The sequence below is a fragment of the Trachypithecus francoisi genome, unplaced genomic scaffold (assembly GCF_009764315.1).
Source record: "Trachypithecus francoisi isolate TF-2019V2 unplaced genomic scaffold, Tfra_2.0 Lachesis_group10, whole genome shotgun sequence".
NCBI lineage: Eukaryota > Metazoa > Chordata > Mammalia > Primates > Cercopithecidae > Trachypithecus > Trachypithecus francoisi.
This window is the reverse complement of record NW_022681455.1, coordinates 32056652-32076740: the sequence shown is the minus strand read 5'-3', so window position 1 is coordinate 32076740 and position 20089 is coordinate 32056652. Positions and strand designations below refer to the sequence as shown.

The 20089-nt window shown below is 59.1% G+C and overlaps 2 protein-coding genes and 1 long non-coding RNA gene across 3 annotated transcripts in view; 1 reads left to right on the top strand and 2 right to left on the bottom strand.

Annotated features, from left to right (window-relative positions):
- The window catches only part of TNXB (tenascin XB), a 57713-nt gene extending 42673 nt beyond the window's left edge, over positions 1-15040 (top strand). The window contains 21 exon segments of the mRNA XM_033216696.1: positions 41-364; positions 2505-2828; positions 3222-3545; positions 5889-6212; positions 6618-6941; positions 7558-7845; positions 8197-8475; positions 9763-10044; positions 10893-11213; positions 11503-11838; positions 12090-12212; positions 12327-12470; positions 12662-12781; positions 12899-13042; positions 13137-13267; positions 13386-13518; positions 13607-13758; positions 13851-13947; positions 14039-14200; positions 14278-14441; positions 14762-15040. Of these exon segments, the coding sequence (XP_033072587.1) occupies positions 41-364; positions 2505-2828; positions 3222-3545; positions 5889-6212; positions 6618-6941; positions 7558-7845; positions 8197-8475; positions 9763-10044; positions 10893-11213; positions 11503-11838; positions 12090-12212; positions 12327-12470; positions 12662-12781; positions 12899-13042; positions 13137-13267; positions 13386-13518; positions 13607-13758; positions 13851-13947; positions 14039-14200; positions 14278-14441; positions 14762-14863 (4598 nt within the window). The 3' untranslated portion in view covers positions 14864-15040.
- Positions 8482-10896, bottom strand: LOC117086986. Its single transcript, XR_004438637.1, has 3 exons — positions 10325-10896; positions 9806-9963; positions 8482-8666 (listed from the first exon to the last, which is right to left on the bottom strand). It is a non-coding gene; the product is annotated as an uncharacterized LOC117086986 (long non-coding RNA).
- On the bottom strand, positions 14559-18052 carry LOC117086985 (steroid 21-hydroxylase). The gene is made up of 10 exons (XM_033216698.1): positions 17589-18052; positions 17400-17489; positions 16960-17114; positions 16751-16852; positions 16562-16663; positions 16375-16461; positions 16005-16205; positions 15617-15795; positions 15431-15534; positions 14559-15333 (listed from the first exon to the last, which is right to left on the bottom strand). Exons 1-10 carry the CDS (start codon positions 17788-17790, stop codon positions 15068-15070), a joined length of 1488 nt encoding a protein of 495 aa, XP_033072589.1. The 5' UTR covers positions 17791-18052; the 3' UTR covers positions 14559-15067.
- Positions 18053-20089: the final 2037 nt, after the last annotated feature.

Below are 20089 nucleotides of genomic sequence, written 5' to 3'. Positions count from 1 at the left end.
CCCAAGGACCTGGCATCCTCTCTATATCTCCTTTTCTCAGCTGCAGAGGAAGAGACCCCCAGCCCCACAGAACCCAGCACGGAGGCCCCGGAGCCCCCTGAGGAACCACTTCTGGGGGAGCTGACAGTGACAGGATCCTCCCCTGACTCGCTGAGCCTCTCCTGGACCGTCCCCCAGGGCCACTTCGACTCCTTCACCGTGCAGTACAAGGACAGGGACGGGCGGCCCCAGGTGGTGCGTGTTGGGGGCGAGGAGAGCGAGGTCACCGTGGGGGGCCTGGAGCCTGGGCGCAAATACAAGATGCACCTGTACGGCCTCCATGAGGGGCGGCGTGTGGGCCCGGTGTCCACTGTGGGTGTGACAGGTGAGTGTTTGTGAGTGAGGCCGGGTGGGGAAGATGGCCTTGGAAGATGTTGCTTTCTCTGCAACTTCACGAAAACAAAAATATTCTCACCCGTCGGGCTTCTTTTGCACGTTTCCATGCTTGGGGATCTTGCTAAGAGGCAGACTGGGATTCAACAGGTTTAGGCTAGGGCCAGAGATTCTGCATTTCTAACAAGAAATGATGCAGATGCTGCTGGCCCATGATCATGCCCCTTGAGTAGCAAAGTTCCTCAGGACAAAGGAATTGGACCCTCTTTTGAAATCTGTTGAAGAGAATTTTTCTGCGTCCCTGATTCCTGGTAGTGTGCTTTCTCTGTGGAGTTGACTGGGGGCCGTGAAGGAAGACAGAAGGCAGTGAGGGGCAGCGTGTTGACTGCGCACTCTCGAAGCCCACCACTGGAACAGGAATAGGAACAGACCTTTCCCTCCAGTGGGCCAATTTGTTCATTCAGCAAAGAATTCCGTGCCCTGATCCCGGCACTGTAATTTTAGGGTATCAATGTCTTCTGGCCAACGACCTCCAGAAACTCGCCAAAAATTGAACTGATGGAATTATGCTCCGTGCAGTGCAGGATGACTGTGGGCTGACTCAGGAAGAGGCTTTAGAAAGACATTGTTAAGGAACTGGGCTTGTGGTGGTATTTTGGGAAAGCGTTTAAGGAAGCAAGGTTTTGCTCTGTATTAGACGCTGTCAAGAAGAAGGGATAACCTGTTACCAGGCGTCTCACTAAGTCTTATCTTTGCGGGGGTCAACTAGAGCAAGGCCAAAGCTGCCATTGGTAAAGAAGCAACTGTCACTCAGATTAGCTGGATGGGTGATGTTTCGTTATTTTTGTGCTTTGGAAAGTGTTAAGAGTTTGTCTATACTGAGACATGATCACAGACTGGCCTTGTTCTTGCCTTGATCCATCCTACTGACTAATGACCTAGTCTGATGTTGATGTTCCATGAAATTGTCTGTGTTCAACTGGACCACGCCAAGACCAGACTGTGCCAGGCCAGTCCCAAGCAAGTGGCCTGGCTGAGGGAAAGGGTAGCTCACGGGTGTCAGGGCTGTTTTTTTCTTTCATAGGCAGAAGCTGGAAAGTGACACACACAAGTTCATGTTTTCATGGGGCTCACAGTTGTGGGCACAAGCGGAAAACCAGAAAGTAAGCAAAGAAGGATGAGCATGTGGAGCCCATGGGCCAAGCCAGGATTGGGAAGGGACAATGAAGTCACCCTGACCACAAGTACCCAGGGGACAGCCAGGACCTGAGGCCAGGCAGGCCTTAGCCTGGTGACAGCTTTAGAGAGGAGGTGAAGCGTGTCGGATCATCACAGCTGGTGCAAAGGCCAGGAGGCTAGAAAGCACGGCACGTGAGAGGCACTGAGGATTGAGTGGGGTGTCCTTTGCAGTGGGTGGATTGTCCTGAAGTGTGGGATCAGAGGAGGGGACCGCTCACCAGGTCTGGGGTCTCCCAGGGATGAGGAGGTGGTTGCTCAGGTCTGTGCTGAGACGGCCCCAGCAGCTGTGCCTGTGTGAAGCTCATCCGTGGGGGCTGAAGATGGGGATGGGGTGACAGGGAGCCTGGAGGCAGGGAGGCCAGTAGGCAGTTGGTGGCCTTGGTGAGAGGTGACCGTGGCCCAAACCAGGCCCGGGGACTGGAGGTGGGGAGGAAGGTATCCGGGGAATTCAGGGTAAAGATGTCCTGAGGCTGCTGGCAGCTGGTGAGGGGCCAGGTCCAGGAACACGCCCCAAGCTCTGGCCTCGGGAGGGGTGTGCTGAGCTTGTTGGGGAGCAAAGACAGAAGCCCAGTGAACAAAAGATGGCGAGGAGGCCCCAGTGCAGGGAGGCCAAGGGTGCAGAGGCCGAGTGGGGCTGTGCTCAGAAGAGAGGTGGTGCTGGAGGGACAGGGAGAGGTGGCCTGGGTGTTGGGAGGTGGGGGTGAGGTGGGGACTGAGGACAGGGGTCAGGGTGAGGAATAGGAAAGGCCAGGAGAGGAGAGCAAGAAGAGCTTTGCTAGAGGCGCTGTGGGCAGCGTCGTCCTGCTCTGGGGCACTTTGTGTTTTGTGACACATCCTTTCTATGCTGAACTGAGGACCCAGGGACCTCACTGTCCACATACCTGTCTGTCCAGCTCCAGAGGATGAAGCCGAGACCACCCAAGCAGTGCCCACCACGACCCCTGAGCCCCCCATCAAGCCTCGCCTGGGGGAGCTGACTGTGACTGATGCCACCCCCGATTCCCTCAGCCTGTCCTGGACGGTCCCCGAGGGCCAGTTTGACCACTTCCTGGTCCAGTACAGGAATGGGGATGGGCAGCCCAAGGCGGTGCGGGTGCCGGGGCACGAGGACGGGGTCATCATCTCAGGCCTGGAGCCAGACCACAAGTACAAGATGAACCTGTACGGCTTCCACGGTGGCCAGCGCGTGGGTCCCATGTCTGTCATCGGGGTGACGGGTGAGTGGATGGTGGGAGCCCAGGGTGGGGCCTGTGGGAGGGTCCCCCTTTCTCTGGTGATGGGTGAACTGGCCCAGGAAGCCCCTCTGCTCTTGGCTGAGCCTTGGTACCTTTGTGCTTTTCCTCACTTCCCTGAGGACTGACAGCTCTTCCTGAGTGGAGAAGGGCCCTGTGAGCTCTGTTGGTGGCTGTCCCAAGTTCCCCAGCACTGACCTCAGAGCTTGTCATGTGTGTTGACTGCAAGCTGAGCAAGACCGCCCAGCTCCAAAGATGGGCCTCTCCAGGCTGACCTCCGGACCCCTACTCATGGCCACAGCTTCGCTCTCCTTCCCCGAAACCCTCAAGGACATCCCCCAGGGAAGCTGCCTCACCTTCTCTGTCCCCTCTTCTCAGCTGCAGAGGAAGAAACTCCCGCCCCCACAGAACCCAGCACGGAGGCCCCGGAGCCCCCTGAGGAGCCGCTCCTGGGGGAGCTGACAGTGACAGGATCCTCCCCTGACTCGCTGAGCCTCTCCTGGACCGTCCCCCAGGGCCACTTCGACTCCTTCACCGTGCAGTACAAGGACAGGGACGGGCGGCCCCAGGTGGTACGTGTTGGGGGCGAGGAGAGCGAGGTCACCGTGGGGAGCCTGGAGCCCAGACGCAAATACAAGATGCACCTGTACGGCCTCCACGAGGGGCGGCGCGTGGGCCCAGTGTCTGCTGTGGGTGTGACAGGTGAGTGAGTGTGAGTGAGGCAGGCTGGGGAAGATGGCCCCGGAAGATACTGCTGTCTCTCCAGTCTTCATGAAAACATACTCTCAAGAGTATTCCTTCCTTTGAGTATCCAAATGCCTGCAGATTTTTGTTAAAAGGCAGATTTGGATTCAGCAGGTTTGGCGTAGGGTCAGAGACTCTTCTCTTCTCTTCTTTTTTTTCCCTTTTTTTTTTTTTGCAGTCTCACTTTGTCACCCAGGCTGGAGTACAGTGTCTCGATCTCGGTTCACTGCAACCTCCGCCTCCCAGGTTCAAGTGATTCTCCTGCCTCAGCCTCCTGAGTAACTGGGACTACCGGCGTGCGCCACCATGCCCAGCTAATTTTTTGTATTTTTAGTAGAGATGGGTTTCAGCAGGTTGGCCAGGATGGTCTCGATCTCCTGACCTCGTGATCTGCCCGCCTCGGCCTCCCAAAGTGCTGGGATTACAGGCGCGAGCCACCGTGCCCCGCCAGCCATCCATTTTTAACAAGATTCTTCTTGATCTTGATGCCACTGGTCCAAGGAACACACTTTTTTGTGTGTTTTTTATTGTAGTAAAGTACTCATGATATAATTCGCCATCCTAATCACTTTCCAGTATACAGTCCAGTATGCAGTCCGCTCACATTGCTGTGGACCACCACCCTCCACTTCCAGAACTCCTCTTCCCACACTGGAACTTCCTGCCCACTAGACACAAACCCTATTCTCCCCTTGCCCCAGCCCCTGGCAACACCATTCTATTCTCTGTCTCTTATCAATTTGACTTCAGGTACCTCATATAAGTGCAATCATACAATATTTGTCTTTTTCGAATAGTTCATTTTGTTAAATACAATGTCTTTAAGGTTCATCTATGTCGTAGCATCCGTCAGAATTTCCTTTATATTTTATTTTCATTTTTATTTTTTGTGGTGATGGGGTCCTGTTACGTTGCCCAGGCTGGTCTCAAACTCCTGGCCTCAAGCGATTCTCCCACCTCGACTTCCCAAAGTGCTGGGATTACAGGCAAGCGCCACTGCACCTGGCCAGAACTTCCTTCCTTTTCAGGCTGAATAATGTTTCATTTTATACATACTCATCCTTTCATCCATTGATGGACATCTGGGTTGCCTCCACCTCTTAGCTATCATGAATAATGCTGCTATGAATATTTATGTGCAAATCACAGAATACCTTTGTAGTAAAGCTCCTCCCAATAACAGATTCGGAAACTCTCTTAGAATTTGTTGAAGCAAATTTTTCTTGCATTCGTGAATCCTCACAGAGGTTAGGCTCAGAATTAGGGTTCATATCCTAATGGGATAAGTTCCTGTCCTAATGGGGCTGACGTCGTGGGGGACAGGCTGTGGATCAGTAAGAAAGCAAACGTGGGTGAGCATGTGACAGGAAACCCAGGGCCAGGCAGGAATATCTAAGCCACCCTGCCCATGGGTACCCAGGGGACAGCCATGACCTGAGGCCAGGCAGGCCTTAGCCTGGTGACAGCTTTAGAGAGGAGGTGAAGCGTGCCAGATCATCACAGCTGGTGTAGAGGCCGGGAGGCTAGAAAGAGCATGGTGTGTGGGAAGCACTGAGGATTGAGTGGGGTGTCCTTTGCGGTGAGTAGATCATCCTGAAGTGTGGGAGCAGAGGAGGGGACCGCTCACCAGGCCTGGGGTCTCCCAGGGATGAGGAGGTGGTTGCTCAGGTCTGTGCTGAGACGGCCCCAGCAGCTGTGCCTGTGTGAAGCTCATCCGTGGGGGCTGAAGATGGGGATGGGGTGACAGGGAGCCTGGAGGCAGGGAGGCCAGTAGGCAGTTGGTGGCCTTGGTGAGAGGTGACCGTGGCCCAAACCAGGCCCGGGGACTGGAGGTGGGGAGGAAGGTATCCGGGGAATTCAGGGTAAAGATGTCCTGAGGCTGCTGGCAGCTGGTGAGGGGCCAGGTCCAGGAACACGCCCCAAGCTCTGGCCTCGGGAGGGGTGTGCTGAGCTTGTTGGGGAGCAAAGACAGAAGCCCAGTGAACAAAAGATGGCGAGGAGGCCCCAGTGCAGGGAGGCCGAGGGTGCAGAGGCGAGTGGGGCTGTGCTCAGAAGACAGGCGGTGCTGGAGGGACAGGGAGAGGTGGCCTGGGTGTTGGGAGGTGGGGGTGAGGTGGGGGCTGAGGGCAGGGGTCAGGGTGAGGGATAGGAAAGACCAGGAGAGGAGAGCAAGAAGAGCTTTGCTGGAGGCGCTGTGGGCAGCGTCGTCCTGCTCTGGGGCACTTTGTGTTTTGTGACACATCCTTTCTATGCTGAACTGAGGACCCAGGGACCTCACTGTCCACATACCTGTCTGTCCAGCTCCAGAGGATGAAGCTGAGACCACACAAGCAGCGCCCACCACGACCCCTGAGCCCCCCATCAAGCCTCGCCTAGGGGAGCTGACAGTGACTGATGCCACCCCCGATTCCCTCAGCCTGTCCTGGACGGTCCCCGAGGGCCAGTTTGACCACTTCTTGGTCCAGTACAGGAATGGGGACGGGCAGCCCAAGGCGGTGAGGGTGCCGGGGCATGAGGACGGGGTCACCATCTCAGGCCTGGAGCCAGACCACAAGTACAAGATGAACCTGTACGGCTTCCACGGTGGCCAACGCGTGGGTCCCATGTCTGTCATCGGGGTGACGGGTGAGTGAACAGTGGGAGTCACAGGGTGGGTGCTGTGGGAGGGTCACCCTCTTGCTCTTTGGTGATGACTGGTGGGGAATGTGACAGGGGTCTGGTCAGCACCACAGACCTCCTTGTGGCTGGGGCTGGGGCTCCCCTTGGGCCTTCCTGTGAGGTTGACCCCTGGCTCCTCCTGAGCAGAGAGGGGCTGTCGGGAGCTTTGCTGTGCTGGTGACTGTCCCAGGTCCCCCACAGCTGACCCTGGAACTTGTCATGTGTGTTAGCTGTCAGCTGAGCAGGACCCCCCAGCCCCAATAATGGGCCTCTCTGAACTGACCTCAGGTCCCCCAGTCATAGCCTTGGCTTCTCCCTCATTTTCCCCAGGACCCAAGGACATCCCCCCTACTCTCTCTCTCTCCTTTTCAGCTGCAGAAGAAGAGACCCCCAGCCCCACAGAACCCAGCTCGGAGGCCCCAGAGCCCCCTGAGGAGCCGCTCCTGGGGGAGCTGACAGTGACAGGATCCTCCCCTGACTCGCTGAGCCTCTCCTGGACTGTTCCCCAGGGCCACTTTGACTCCTTCACCGTGCAGTACAAGGACAGGGACGGGCAACCCCAGGCAGTGCGTGTCGGGGGCGAGGAAAGCGAGGTCACCGTGGGGGGCCTGGAGCCCGGGCGCAAGTACAAGATGCACCTGTACGGCCTCCATGAGGGGAGGCGCGTGGGCCCGGTGTCCGCCCTGGGCGTCACAGGTGAGTTGGGGGACAGGCCCTCGTCCCCAGGTTTACCTCTGTAGCCCCCTTGTGTTTCTCCTTTGGATCTTGGCACCTCTTATGACTGAGCCTCTAGGTTTCTGTCTTTTCTCCCATCTTGCTAATGATCCTGCCTCATCCTTGGATTCATGGAGACTGTGTGGAGTCAGATGGGCAGGTAGTCCATGCCATGTTTGCTGTAGCTTCCTTCCTCCCATCGTGATCTGGAACCTCCAGGTTGCTCGTGCTCATTTGTTAGTCTTCAGGCTCCCTTAAGGAGTATTTTAGTGGCTCAGAAAGTGCTTCAGATTCAGCTGCCCAGATCTGCATGTGCCTTCGAATGTAGTGATTGTGCGACTTTGCAGGCGTTTCCTAACCTTATGCTTCAGATCCCTGCAAAGTTGGGGTGATGATAATAATGGCATCTACTTCATATGTTGTGCAAAGGGTTACGTGCACCACTGTTTGTGGGCTGCTTACAGCAATGCAGGGCACAGATTCTAAAGCAAGCACGCTTTAGAGGAGGCCGCTATGCTCACTCCAGTCCCGGGACAGCACTGCCTCCCTTGGGCAGGGTCCTGTCTTCTGACCCATGGGCCTGCTCTGCTCTTTTCAGCGCCCCTGCCCACATCGCCGCCCGTGGAGCCCCGCCTGGGGGAGTTGACGGTGGCAGCCGTGACCTCGGACTCAGTGGGCCTCTCGTGGACCGTAGCCCAGGGCCCCTTTGACTCCTTCCTGGTGCAGTACAGGGACACGCAGGGGCAGCCCCAGGCAGTGCCTGTGAGCGGAGACCTCCGAGCGGTCACCGTCTCAGGACTGGACCCGGCCCGCAAGTACAAGTTCCTGCTCTTTGGACTCCAGAATGGGAAACGCCACGGCCCGGTCCCTGTGGAGGCCAGGACCGGTGAGTGAGGGCTGGAGGCCTTCCGCGGCCAGAGCCTTCGCCCCCTTGTGGCGCCGGTTGGAATTTCACGTTTCTGTGCCCCACACTCCAGTCCTCAGCTCCCACTGATTTATTGGGTCCAGGAAAACCCAGGCCCTGTGCTCTCCTCTCTCTCTGACACTCATCCTTCTCCCTACTTTCCCTGCACCCCAGGGGACACTTGCTTTCTTGTCTGGCTCCGCTTTTATCCCTACTCCTGGCCCAGTCACCCTCCCGTTCCTGGGACCGGCTCACAAAGCCATAGCAGCCCAGGAAGCTCCCTGGCCCCTTTGCCTCCATCCCACTCTCCATGCACCTCACTGTCTTTTCCAGCCCCAGACACAAAACTGTCTCCCCGCCTGGGGGAGCTGACTGTGACAGATGCGACCCCTGACTCTGTGGGCCTCTCGTGGACGGTCCCTGAGGGCGAATTCGACTCCTTTGTGGTCCAGTACAAAGATAAGGATGGTCGGCTCCAGGTTGTGCCAGTGACAGCCGACCAGTGGGGGGTCACAGTCCCAGGCCTGCAGCCCAGTAGGAAATACAAGTTCCTGCTGTATGGTCTGGCAGGCAGGAAACGAATGGGCCCCATCTCTGCTGACGGCACCACAGGTGAGTCCCAGTCCAGGCTCCACCTTTTCCAGAGCTGCCTCTCATTTGGGCCCTCAGAGCTGGCCCTACGGCCTTCCCGTGAGATTCCCTCTATCGGCCCTGACACAACCATCTTAACTCCGAAAGTGAGTCTCTGTGTGTGTCAGGCACAGTTCTGAAGAAGATGCATTACTTTCTTCATTCGCTGACTGCTGTGGAAATAAAAGGGACACGGGCTTTGGGGCCAGCAGATCTGTGTTCCAGTTCCAGTCCCGGCCCTTGCCAGGGTGGCCATGGACAATCCGCTTCATCCCCGGAACCTCGGTGTCCTCACCTGCATAATGGCTGGGAATGGCGCTGGACTCAGTAGTGGTTCCCATCCTCCTCCCTCCTCCCTAACTCGGAGGCGAGGGGTGGGAAAAAAGGGAGAGCTTGGCTACGGAAAGACGATGGAAAAACCTGGTGTCACTGTGCTCGTGACTCAGACCCCCGAGGAAGGGGTGTGGTGGGTCACTGACCCTCACCCTACTCCCAGGACCATGAGTCACTATGCCCAGAGGAGGACAGAGCAGCCGGCCAATCGGGGCCTGGTCCCTGGGACTCCATAATTCTCTTCCCAGACTCTCACTGTGGGGACAGGGTACAGACTCTCTCTCTACCCCCCACCCATCGGCGCCAGCCCCATCCGGGCAAGCCTCTGCTCCGCCCTCTGTTCTCCCAGCTTGTCAACTGTCTTCTCCCGGCCCCACCCTGGCTGCCCTGGCCCCGTGGGGTCAATGTGGGGCTGGGGAAGCAGGAGGCATGGATGTTCAGGCTGACGGCCACAAGGGGACAAGGGGGAGGTCACAGCCTGGCACTGATGGGAGCCATGTGTTGGCCAGCTGCCCAGACCAGCTCTCGATGTTTGCGATGTCTCCCTGACAACCCAGAGACCTCCTGGGAGTCTCTCTCAGCTCTGGCCTCATTCCTGCTCAGGGGTGGGGGTCAGGGTAAACACAGGGCCTCTCTGCACCCCCAGCCACTCCTCCCTCGGGAGATGATCTTTAATGTATTTACTGCACCCTTGATCACAGCAGGGAAGGAGCAGGGCAGGATGGAGTTTGGGCAGCGGCCTCCAGAGGAGGAGGGGGCTGTTCTCCCTTATTACTGTAGGGCATGGCGGGAGCAAGCCTGTGTGTCTCCTCAAGGAGCTGTCCCTGGGGCTACACTGGAGGGACCCTTTCCCAGAACCTCACACCTCCAGGAAGCTGCCAGGGCTTAGGCACAGGCAGCATGTGACTAAGAGCTTTCCCTCCTCCCTCTGCACAGCTCCTCTGGAGAAGGAGCCACCTCCCCGCCTGGGGGAACTGACCGTGACCGAGGCGACCTCCAGCTCCCTGCACCTGTCCTGGACGGTGGCCCAGGGCCCCTTCGAATCCTTCGTGGTCCAGTACAGGGACACGGACGGGCAGCCCAGGGCAGTGCCTGTGGCCGCAGACCAGCACACAGTCACCATAGAGGACCTGGAGCCTGGCAAGAAATACAAGTTTCTGCTCTACGGGCTCGTTGGGGGAAAGCGCCTGGGCCCGGTCTCCGCCCTGGGAATGACAGGTGAGGCTGCTGTGCTTGGCTGTAGCAAGCCACCTTGTGTGGGTTTCCTTGTGCATTTGGGCTGAAGACAAAGATGACTGCAGGAGTGGGCAGGTGGGAGTGGGGCACCCTGGCCTGTCCCCAGGAAGGAGGATGAGTCTGCAGCCTTGTGGGCTTCAACATCCATCAAGGAGTCCAGAGCAGGAGCCAGGCCAGGTGGGAGGGAAAGGCCCTGGCAGGGGCTCCCTCATCTCCCAGCCCCAGCTCTGCCCCATCACTGCCGCTGCTCCTCATTACTCACTGGGGCAGCTGTCGCCTCCCCGAAGGGTGGCCTTGTCCAGAGAGTGGCAAACCTCCCTGCCATGGATGAGTCAGGAGCATTTTCTTAAGAGGAAAATCACTGGAAAACAAAATGAGCGGGGACACAGAAACCAACAGAAGTGGCTGCATTTGTGCTACAGGCTCCGCTTCCAGAGCTCACTGATGCCCACCTCAGACAGGCCTGACCAAGGCACGGCTGGTGGGATTTGCCAGTCACCTTTACCAGCCAGTTCCACCCTCAGCTTCTCTGAGAAGGGAGCACCACACTCCCCAAGCTCAGTGAATGTGTCCCGGCGTGGGTGGGGGCGGAGCCTGTGATAGCTCAGGGTGGGCTCGGTAGGACACTGGGGTGTGGAAGGCGGAAGTGAGCACCTGACTCCGACAGCCGGGGAGCTCGCAGCAGTCACGAGGCCACAGCGACTTCATTGTCTGACTGCGCCTGGACCTGTAAACTTCCCACCTCAGCCTTGGGCCAAGCCTGAAAGATAAAAACGGAGGGCCCCAAGGCACCCCTCACTCACATTCTGCCCTGGGCTTTTCCCACGCAGCCCCAGAAGAGGACACGCCAGCCCCAGAGTTAGCCCCAGAGGCCCCTGAGCCTCCTGAAGAGCCCCGCCTAGGGGTGCTGGCCGTGACCGACACAGCCCCAGACTCCATGCGCCTCTCGTGGAGCGTGGCCCAGGGCCCCTTTGATTCCTTCGTGGTCCAGTATGAGGACACGAACGGGCAGCCCCAGGCCTTGCTCGTGGACGGTGACCAGAGCAAGATCCTCATCTCAGGCCTGGAGCCCAGCACCCCCTACAGGTTCCTCCTCTATGGCCTCCATGAAGGGAAGCGCCTGGGGCCCCTCTCAGCTGAGGGCACCACAGGTACCACCAGGCATCTCTGACCTCTAGTCTGGGACTCGGAAGGGGGAAAGGAGGGCTCAGAAGGGGTGGTCGCAGGGAAAGAGCGTGAAGCGGGTACCAGGGAGACAGGACGGGTGGGCTGGACGCGAGTGGCCTTTAGCTCTGCCCCATAGGGCCCCCCTGTGGCTGCAAGTCCCTGGTTACAGATAGAGAAACAGGGGCAGGGAGCGGGGTGGAAGGGATGTGCTCTGGGTCACCAAGCTGGTGTGCTCCTGTCTCCAATCCCTTCTCTCCCACCCACTCCATGCAGGGCCGGCCCCTGCTGGTCAGACCTCAGGGGAGCCAGGACCCCGCCTGTCCCAGCTGTCTGTGACTGATGTGACCACAAGTTCACTGAGGCTCAACTGGGAGGCCCCACCTGGGGCCTTCGACTCCTTCCTGCTCCGCTTTGGGGTTCCATCACCAAGCACTCTGGAGCCGCATCCGCGTCCTCTGCTGCAGCGCGAGCTGATGGTGCCGGGCACGCGGCACTCAGCCGTGCTTCGGGACCTGCGTCCCGGGACGCTGTACAGCCTGACACTGTATGGGCTGCGAGGACCCCACAAGGCCGACAGCATCCAGGGCACTGCTCGCACCCTCAGCCCAGGTAAGGATCCACACGCACTCTGCCCCAAAGTGGGGGTCTTTGTACTAACCGGGGGGACCTGGTGCCTCAGCCAGCAGTGGGGTGGGCGACTTGGTGGTGGGCCTGGAGGCATCTGCAGAGCGACTTCCATTCCTGGGGACTAGAGGAAAAGGGGTGCTGAGCCTGTGCTGGAGCAGAGGCGAGGGGTGGGACTCGTAGGGAGGAGCCTCCCTGCCCCTGCCCGCATCATTTGTTCCTTGCTCCCTCTGCAGTTCTGGAGAGCCCCCGTGACCTCCAATTCAGTGAAATCAGGGAGACCTCAGCCAAGGTCAACTGGATGCCCCCGCCGTCCCGGGCGGACAGCTTCAAAGTCTCCTACCAGCTGGCGGACGGAGGTGGTGCCTTTGCCATGGGCTCATTGCCTCGCCTTTCCCCTCCCCCCTGCACTCTGCCCACCTTCCGGCCGTCCTGGGGTTCCCTGGGTAACCCTCGATCCCCAATGTTTTCAGGGGAGCCGCAGAGCGTGCAGGTGGACGGCCGGGCCCGGACCCAGAAACTCCAGGGACTGATCCCAGGCGCTCGCTACGAGGTGACCGTGGTCTCCGTCCGAGGCTTTGAGGAGAGTGAGCCTCTCACAGGCTTCCTCACCACGGGTGAGATGGACTGGGACCTGGGGCAAGAGGTGGGAGCCAAGAAATGGTGTGGGTGGGAGTTGAGAGAGAAGGAGGAGGGTGAAAGGGAGGTGGTGGAGGCTCCGATTGTGGACCGGAGGCCGGTGGAGTCTGGGGAGGCAGGGACTAGAGAGACCAGCGGACACCCCTCTGAGCCCCTCCCCTTCCCCCAGTTCCTGACGGCCCCACCCAGTTGCGTGCACTGAACTTGACTGAGGGGTTCGCCGTGCTGCACTGGAAGCCCCCCCAGAATCCCGTGGACACCTATGACGTCCAGGTCACAGCCCCTGGGGGTGAGCAGGGCTGAGGCCTCTGGAGGGGACTTGTTCAGGGTGGGGATTGCAGAGGGGAGACTGGACTCTGGCCGGGGATGGAGGGGGAGGCGTTGATGCCCCTCTTTGCACTCCCAGCCCCACCTCTGCGGGCCGAGGCCCCAGGCAGCGCAGTGGACTACCCCCTGCATGACCTCGTCCTCCACACCAACTACACCGCCACTGTGCGCGGCCTGCGGGGCCCCAACCTCACTTCCCCAGCCAGCATCACCTTCACCACAGGTAGGGTCTGTGGGGTGTGTGGGATGGGGGAGAGGAGGTAGAGGGAGCCAGGATGGGCCTCATCCCCATCTCCTCTTCCTGCTTTCCCTCCTAGGGCTAGAGGCCCCTCGGGACTTGGAGGCCAAGGAAGTGACCCCCCGCACGGCCCTGCTCACTTGGACTGAGCCCCAAGTCCGGCCCACAGGCTACCTGCTCAGCTTCGACACCCCTGGTGGCCGGACCCAGGTGCCCCGGCCCCACTGACCAACTCCCCTCCCTGGGTGATTCCAGGAGGTGCTGCCTCTGGCCCTCCCTGAGGGACTCCACCTCCCTCTCCCCTGACCCCGCCTTGTCTGTCCCACAGGAGATCCTGCTCCCGGGAGGGGTCACATCTCACCAGCTCCTCGGCCTCTTTCCCTCCACCCCCTACAATGCACGGCTCCAGGCCATGTGGGGCGAGAGCCTCCTGCCGCCCGTGTCCACCTCTTTCACCACCGGTACCTGGACGCACGGGCAGGGGCCGGGGACTGGGTGGGCAGCCACGGTCTAAGGCTTGGACCTTGGACCCTGCTCTCCTCTCCCCAGGTGGGCTGCGGATCCCCTTCCCCAGGGACTGCGGGGAGGAGATGCAGAACGGAGCCGGTGCTTCCAGGACCACCACCATCTTCCTCAACGGCAACCGCGAGCGGCCCCTCAACGTGTTTTGTGACATGGAGACTGACGGGGGCGGCTGGCTGGTGGGTGGCATTGGGAAACCCAGGAGTCTGTGCAGGGCAGGGACTGTTGCCCCGGGAGCCAGAGGCTGATGGTGCCCCCACTTTCTTCCCAGGTGTTCCAGCGCCGCATGGATGGACAGACAGACTTCTGGAGGGACTGGGAGGACTATGCCCATGGTTTTGGGAACATCTCTGGGGAGTTCTGGCTGGGTCAGTACCTCACAGGGGTTGGGGAAGTACGGATGGGGATGGGGCCCTGTGGACACCAGGACCCTGATGAGGTCATGTCTCCCACCCCCAGGCAATGAGGCCCTGCACCGCCTGACGCAGGCAGGTGACTACTCCATGCGCGTGGACCTGCGGGCCGGGGACGAGGCTGTGTTCGCCCAGTACGACTCCTTCCGCGTAGACTCAGCTGCGGAGTACTACCGCCTCCACCTGGAGGGCTACCACGGCACCGCAGGTAAACACAGGCTGCGAGGCTGGGAGGGTGAGGCTGGGAGGGGAGGCCCTCATGGCTCCTTTCTCCATCCTGCCCAGGGGACTCCATGAGCTACCACAGCGGCAGTGTCTTCTCTGCCCGTGATCGGGACCCCAACAACTTGCTCATCTCCTGCGCCGTCTCCTACCGAGGGGCCTGGTGGTACAGGAACTGCCACTACGCCAACCTCAACGGGCTCTACGGGAGCACAGTGGACCATCAGGTGAGGGGTGTGGAGGGGGCACAGAGCCGGGGTGGCTGGGGCTCGGCCTGCCTAGGTTTCAGCCCCGCAGTGTAACAGGCAAGGGACTGAGCGGCTGGGTGAAACGGAACAATCGTGCCAGCCTCACAGAGGGAGCTGGAGGTGATTTATTGGGTGGAAAGGGCCAGCTCAGGAATAAGCCTCAATCCTCTGTGGCGGAGGCGCAGGAGGGGAGCTGTGTGGGGAGGTCGGTTGAGTGCTGGGAGCCACCTCCTTAAGGGAAACGGGAGGAGCAGATGGGACATCCGGCTTTGACTCTCTCTTGACAACCCCTTTCCCAGGGAGTGAGCTGGTACTACTGGAAGGGCTTCGAGTTCTCGGTGCCCTTCACGGAAATGAAGCTGAGACCAAGAAACTTTCGCTCCCCAGCTGGGGGAGGCTGAGCTGCCGCCCACCTCTCTCAGTATGTCTGCCGAGCACTGAGGGGTCGCCCCGAGAGAAGAGCCAGGGCCCTTCACCACCCGGCCGCTGGAGGAAGCCTTCTCCGCCAGCGATCTCGCAGCACTATGTTTACAGTGGGGGGAGGGGTTCGTACGGGAGCAATAAAGGAGAAACTGAGGCACCCGGCTGGCATCGATCCTGCCCCGTCACTGGCTTTGGCTCGGGCGGTGGGCCCCCGTGCCCCGGGGCTGCAGCCGCACTTGGAAAGGCTGCATCTTGAGGATGACACTGCAGTGGGGCAGGGGCTGCAGGGAGGGCAGGGCGTCCCCAGGGGGCAGCAACGTGAAGGCCTGCAGCAGTCGGGTCAGCACCACGAAGAGCTCCAGGCGCGCCAAGGGCTCTCCCAGGCACACACGCGCCCCACAGCCGAAGGCCAGCGCTCTGGAGTTCTTGCCTGGCTCCAGGAAGCGATCTGCGGGTGGGTGGACAGGTGGGTGGGGAGGCGTTCAGCAGCTGTTGGGACCAGCCTCCACCACCTTTTTACGGCAGGCCCCTGGCCCCCCACATACCAGGCCAGAACTCATGTGGCCTCTCCCAGACCATCTCATCCAGGTGGGCGCCTTGGAGGTTGGGGATGATGACTGTGCCCTCAGGGATGTCATAGCCGCAGATGCTGAAGGGGGCTGGAGTTAGCGGCTGGCCAGGACCTCGCTGGGATCGGGCTTTCCTCACTCATCCCAACCCTCGGGAGTCACCTGCTGGGCCGTGTGGTGCGGTGGGGCAGGGCCAGGGGCACAACAGGCCGCAGGCGCAGCACCTCGGCGATGGTGGCATTGAGCAAGGGCAGCCGTGCGCGGTCCTTGTAGGCAACCCAGGAGCTGGAGGCACCGGGGCCCAGTTCGTGGTCTAGCTCCTCCTGCAGTCGCTGCTGAATCTGGGGAATGATCGGGTGGAGTCCTGCCACAGCAGCCCACAGCTGCCCAGCCTCCAGCCATTCCCTCAGCGACCCAGTGAGCCTGAGTGAGGAGACTGCGGCCCCTCTGGGCAAGCACAGCCCAGCCGCAGTGCTCGGAGCTGAGTGAGGGTGCCTACCGCCCTGGCCAGGCTGCTGGGGAGGAGCCTTTTCTTGTCACCAGGGCGCACCTCAGGGTGGTGAAGTAAAAAAACCACGGCCCAGGAGAGGGTGTTTGCAGTGGTCTCAGTGCCACCGATGAGGAGGTCCACTGCAGCCATGTGCACGTGCCCTTCCAGGAGCTGCCCAGAGCCCTCTTCCATGCTCGGCTGCGCCACCCCTTGGAGCATGTAGTCCATCATGTCCCTCCACTGGCCTGCCACCAAAGTCTCCTGCAGAGGGTGAAAGGAGCAGGCTGAGCGGCTGGCCTGGGGAGAGGAGTACAGAGTGGCAACAGGCCCATAACTGGGGCATGCAAAAGAACCCCCCTAGTAGCAATGCTGAGTCCGGTAGCATCGCTGGCTGTGGGCCGAGGGGAGGCCGTCCACGCACAGTCCCAACCTTGTGCTGCCTCAGCTGCTTCTCCACGATGTGGTCCCTCTTCTCTATGGCCTGCTTCAGTCTCCGGAGACCTGGATTGGGGAAGAACTGTGGCGGGAAGCATGAGAATGTAACTGTGGGAAGAAGCTTCTCCCTCCACCCCAGCCTCTCCCAACGACCCAGGGGTGTCTAGGCTCCAGGTTCTTACCCTGAGAAAGGGAATCACATCCACAATTTGGATGGACCAGTGGCTCCAGGTTTTTAACACCTCCTGGATACATTTGTAATAGGCAGGCACTAAGTTGTCCTCCTGCCAGAAAAGGAGGGCGTGCTTTCAGTTCAGGACAAGGAGAGGCTCAGGGAGGGGCTGGGGGTGGCCGGAGGGGCTGTGAGGCACCTTGATCTTGTCTCCGAAGGTGAGGTGACAGATGATGCTGCAGGTGAGGAGAGAGAATTCCTCCTCAGTGGCCACAGGGGTGCCGGCCTGGGCTCTCATGCGCTGTGGAGAAGGAACGGGAGCTCAGCAGGCCGGTGTGCAGTGGGCAGGGCAGGAGCTACTGCGAGAGGCGAGGCTGACCCGAGGTGGCCTCAGGAGCCCAGCCTTACCTCGCAGAACTCCTGGGTCAGCTGCTCCACCATGGGCTCCATGGAGTCACGGATGCCCAGCAGCAGGGCTGAGCGGGTGAGCTTCTTGTGGGCTTTCCAGAGCAGAGAGTAGTCTCCCAAGGACAGATCCGGGTAGTTCTTAGACACCAGCTTGTCTGCAGGAGGAGTTGCGGGATGGAGGGTGGGAACTGGCCAAGGAGGCCAAGGGCCTGATCTTCTGCTTCCCCAACCCTTGCTTCCTACTCCCAAGATATGCCCCCCAACAACCTCCAGGGACCTGGATTGGGGGAGCCCCCAAAGGTGGCTCCCACTTGAGGCTGAGGTAGGAGGATCACTTGAGACCAGGAATTCAAGACTAGCCTGGGCAACATAGCAAGACCGACCCCATTTCTAAAAAAAAAAAAAATTTTTTAAGAAAGAAAAATTCCCCCAGCCCTTACAGGTAAGTGGCTCAGGTCTGCCAGCAAAGTCTGCCCACTTTTTGACCATGGCTTCCTCAATGGTCCTCTTGGAGTTCAGCACCACCACATCTGGGGGAGAGCCAAAGCAGCATCAGCGGAGAGAGGGGACCCTGTTCGCCCCCTCCGCCCGCTCCTATGGTGAGGGCCAGAGTGAGAACAGGCTCTCACCTTGCAGCCCAAGGTGGAGCCTATAGATGGGCCCGAATTTCTGAGTCAGGCCAAGTAGATAGATGGGGAGGTCGGGCTGCAGCAGGTGCAGGAAGCCCGGGACAAGAGGTGGGAGGTGGAGGCTCCTGAGCTTCCAGCAGTTCCATAGCAGGCAGGCGCCAGCCAGCAGGGGCAGCAGCAGCAGCAGCCCCAGGAACAGCATGGCGAGACGCCCATCAGGGCCCTGAGATGCCACTTATAGCTCTAGAGCCCCGGCCATCCCTCCTGCTGTGTAGACTGTTTTGGGGCCTCCCTTGACCCCACCTTCGGGTCCCTTCCCACCGTCCCGCCCATAGAGTGGCCCTTTATTGGAATGGCACCAGTCTCATTGGCCTTGGGACATCTGTATTTCAAAAAATGGATCACCCATCAAGAAGCAAGGAAGGGAAATGCAACCCTGACCCTTTTCCAGCAGCCAGAGTCAGCTTTCTGCCTCCACATCAACTGTGCAGGCAAGGGTGTCCGCCCCCACCTGGGCCCTCTCCCTCGGCCGCCCCACCGTGGGCCAGTTTACCAGCATGATGTTTGTCTTAGAGAGAAAATGGCAGTCCCTGCCTAATATGCCTTCCTGAAACGCCTGAAGAACGAAATGTGATTTGTGTGGGTTTTTTGTTAGTTTAACCTATAGATAGAGTAATACCGTTAAAGCCTGTTTTGCCTGGGGCATTCCAGTGTATACAGTGTGATTGCTATTAGTGCCTCCTTTCACTCTCAAAAGTGCCCAGAAGACCAAGAAGGAGGTGGTTTCCCGCCGCGGAGTACTCGCATGTACCAGACACTGTTCTAAGCACTTTGCGGGCACTAAATTCTTCACAGACATGCTCTACATGCAACACGGGTATCGTTCGCATGTTGTGGAGGGCAGGATTCCGGCCTGGAAATCTAGCTGTAGAATATGTACCTTTAGCCACCAGGAGCACCTTTCTTCGGTTGAAAGGAAAACAGACCACCTTGAGCTGGTTTGAAATAAAAAGTAAGGATTGGGGAATTTCACAGAACTCGGGAATAAGAAAGCAGGGGAGGGGACCCCACTGGCCTTAGAAAGCCAAGGAACAGAAAAAGCCCCGGAGACGGGCAGTTTCCTCGCGCTGTTTCTCTCTCCTCTTTCTTCTCTCTGCAGTCAAGTCTCTTGTGTTTCCAGGCACAGGCAGAACACGACTGCCCTCGGGACTAGAGTCCACAGGTTCTAGGTCCAGCCAGGGAGAGTGTGGATTCCCAGCACACCTGGGCATGCCCCCCTCAAAGTCCAAAGTCCCCAGGAAGGGGCTGGATAGCCACAGCTGGATCAGGATCAGGGGTCCAGCCCTATTTGGGGAACTGAAGCCATAAGGGGTGGGGGTCACACTGAACTGTGACACTGAGAGACCACTTTTGTGGGTAAGGAGGCAGTTTGGGGGTTTGGGAAGAGGCCATGCCAAAGAGGAGTGGCAGGGTTCAGTGAGAGGCCAGGGCCTCCTGGATGGTACGTGAGCAGTCAGAGGCGAGCCAGGCCCATGCCTTTCCCCCCATTTCTGGCTCTGTAGCCAGACCCAGGGAACAGTGGGGATCTCTCTCCCCTCAGAGCTTTTCCAGACTGTGCTGCTGCGGAGCTGGGGTCAAGATCTTGGCTGTGCCACCCACTACGTTGGTGAGCTCACTGCTGCTGAATCCATGATCAGGACGGAGACGGAGGAAACAGGATTGGGATTTCTGGGGTTGGGCAATGACAGATACTGCCTTCTTCATGTTGACCTCCCAGACAGGGCATGTCTTGCTGCAACTGAATCCCTGGCTCTGGAAAATGGGCTTATGCCACCACCATGCTGACCAGCTATTGGGAGAAAGATCCGATGGGCAATCATAGGGCCATGTATGCGAGAGCCTCAGGAAACCTCTGCCCCAGTGGGAAAGGTCCCAACTTCTCAAGGTTACATGGGATAAGAGAGCACTCATCGGAAAGGAGCTCACCTGGACGGCTGGCGTGCTTACTACTTGTCTCACCATCTCCATCTCTTCCACCACTTTCAAATCCAAACTCCAAATGTGGTCAATTACATGCAATGTCCCCAAAGGTACCCTGTCCTGCCCCCAGCCTCTGGGCCTTTTTATATTCTCCTTCTACGTCAGATGCCCTCACCGACACCTGCTCTTTGGCTCCTTCTCAGTCTTCAGAGCCCCACTTGGAGGCCACCTGCTCCAGGAGCCTTCCCTGTCCCTGCCCGGCAATGCCCCTGACTTAGTTAGATGCTGCACAGGACCGCACTGCTCCCTGGCATCACATCTTTCAGAGGTTGGGGACTGCCCGTCCTCTTATCTGTCTCCCCAGCGATGAGCCCTGCAGTGAGTAAGTAGCTGTCACTGTGGCACCTGGAACAGGGCGTGAAGTGAAAGTTTCCCAAATTTCTGTTGAATGACTGGATGGCAGGCTGCTGAACTGGCATGACCTCTACGGAAACTGACTCAGCAATCTTCTTTGGACAGAT

Coding starts and splice junctions, on each gene's coding strand:
- LOC117086985 (XM_033216698.1), bottom strand. CDS start 17,790: ATGCTGTTCCTGGGGCTGCTGCTGCTGCTGCCCCTGCTGGCTGGCGCC. Junction 16,853..16,959: donor TGACCCAGGAGTTCTGCGAG/GTAAGGCTGGGC, acceptor CCTTCTCCACAG/CGCATGAGAGCCCAGGCCGG. Junction 15,796..16,004: donor TTTTACTTCACCACCCTGAG/GTGCGCCCTGGT, acceptor ATCATTCCCCAG/ATTCAGCAGCGACTGCAGGA.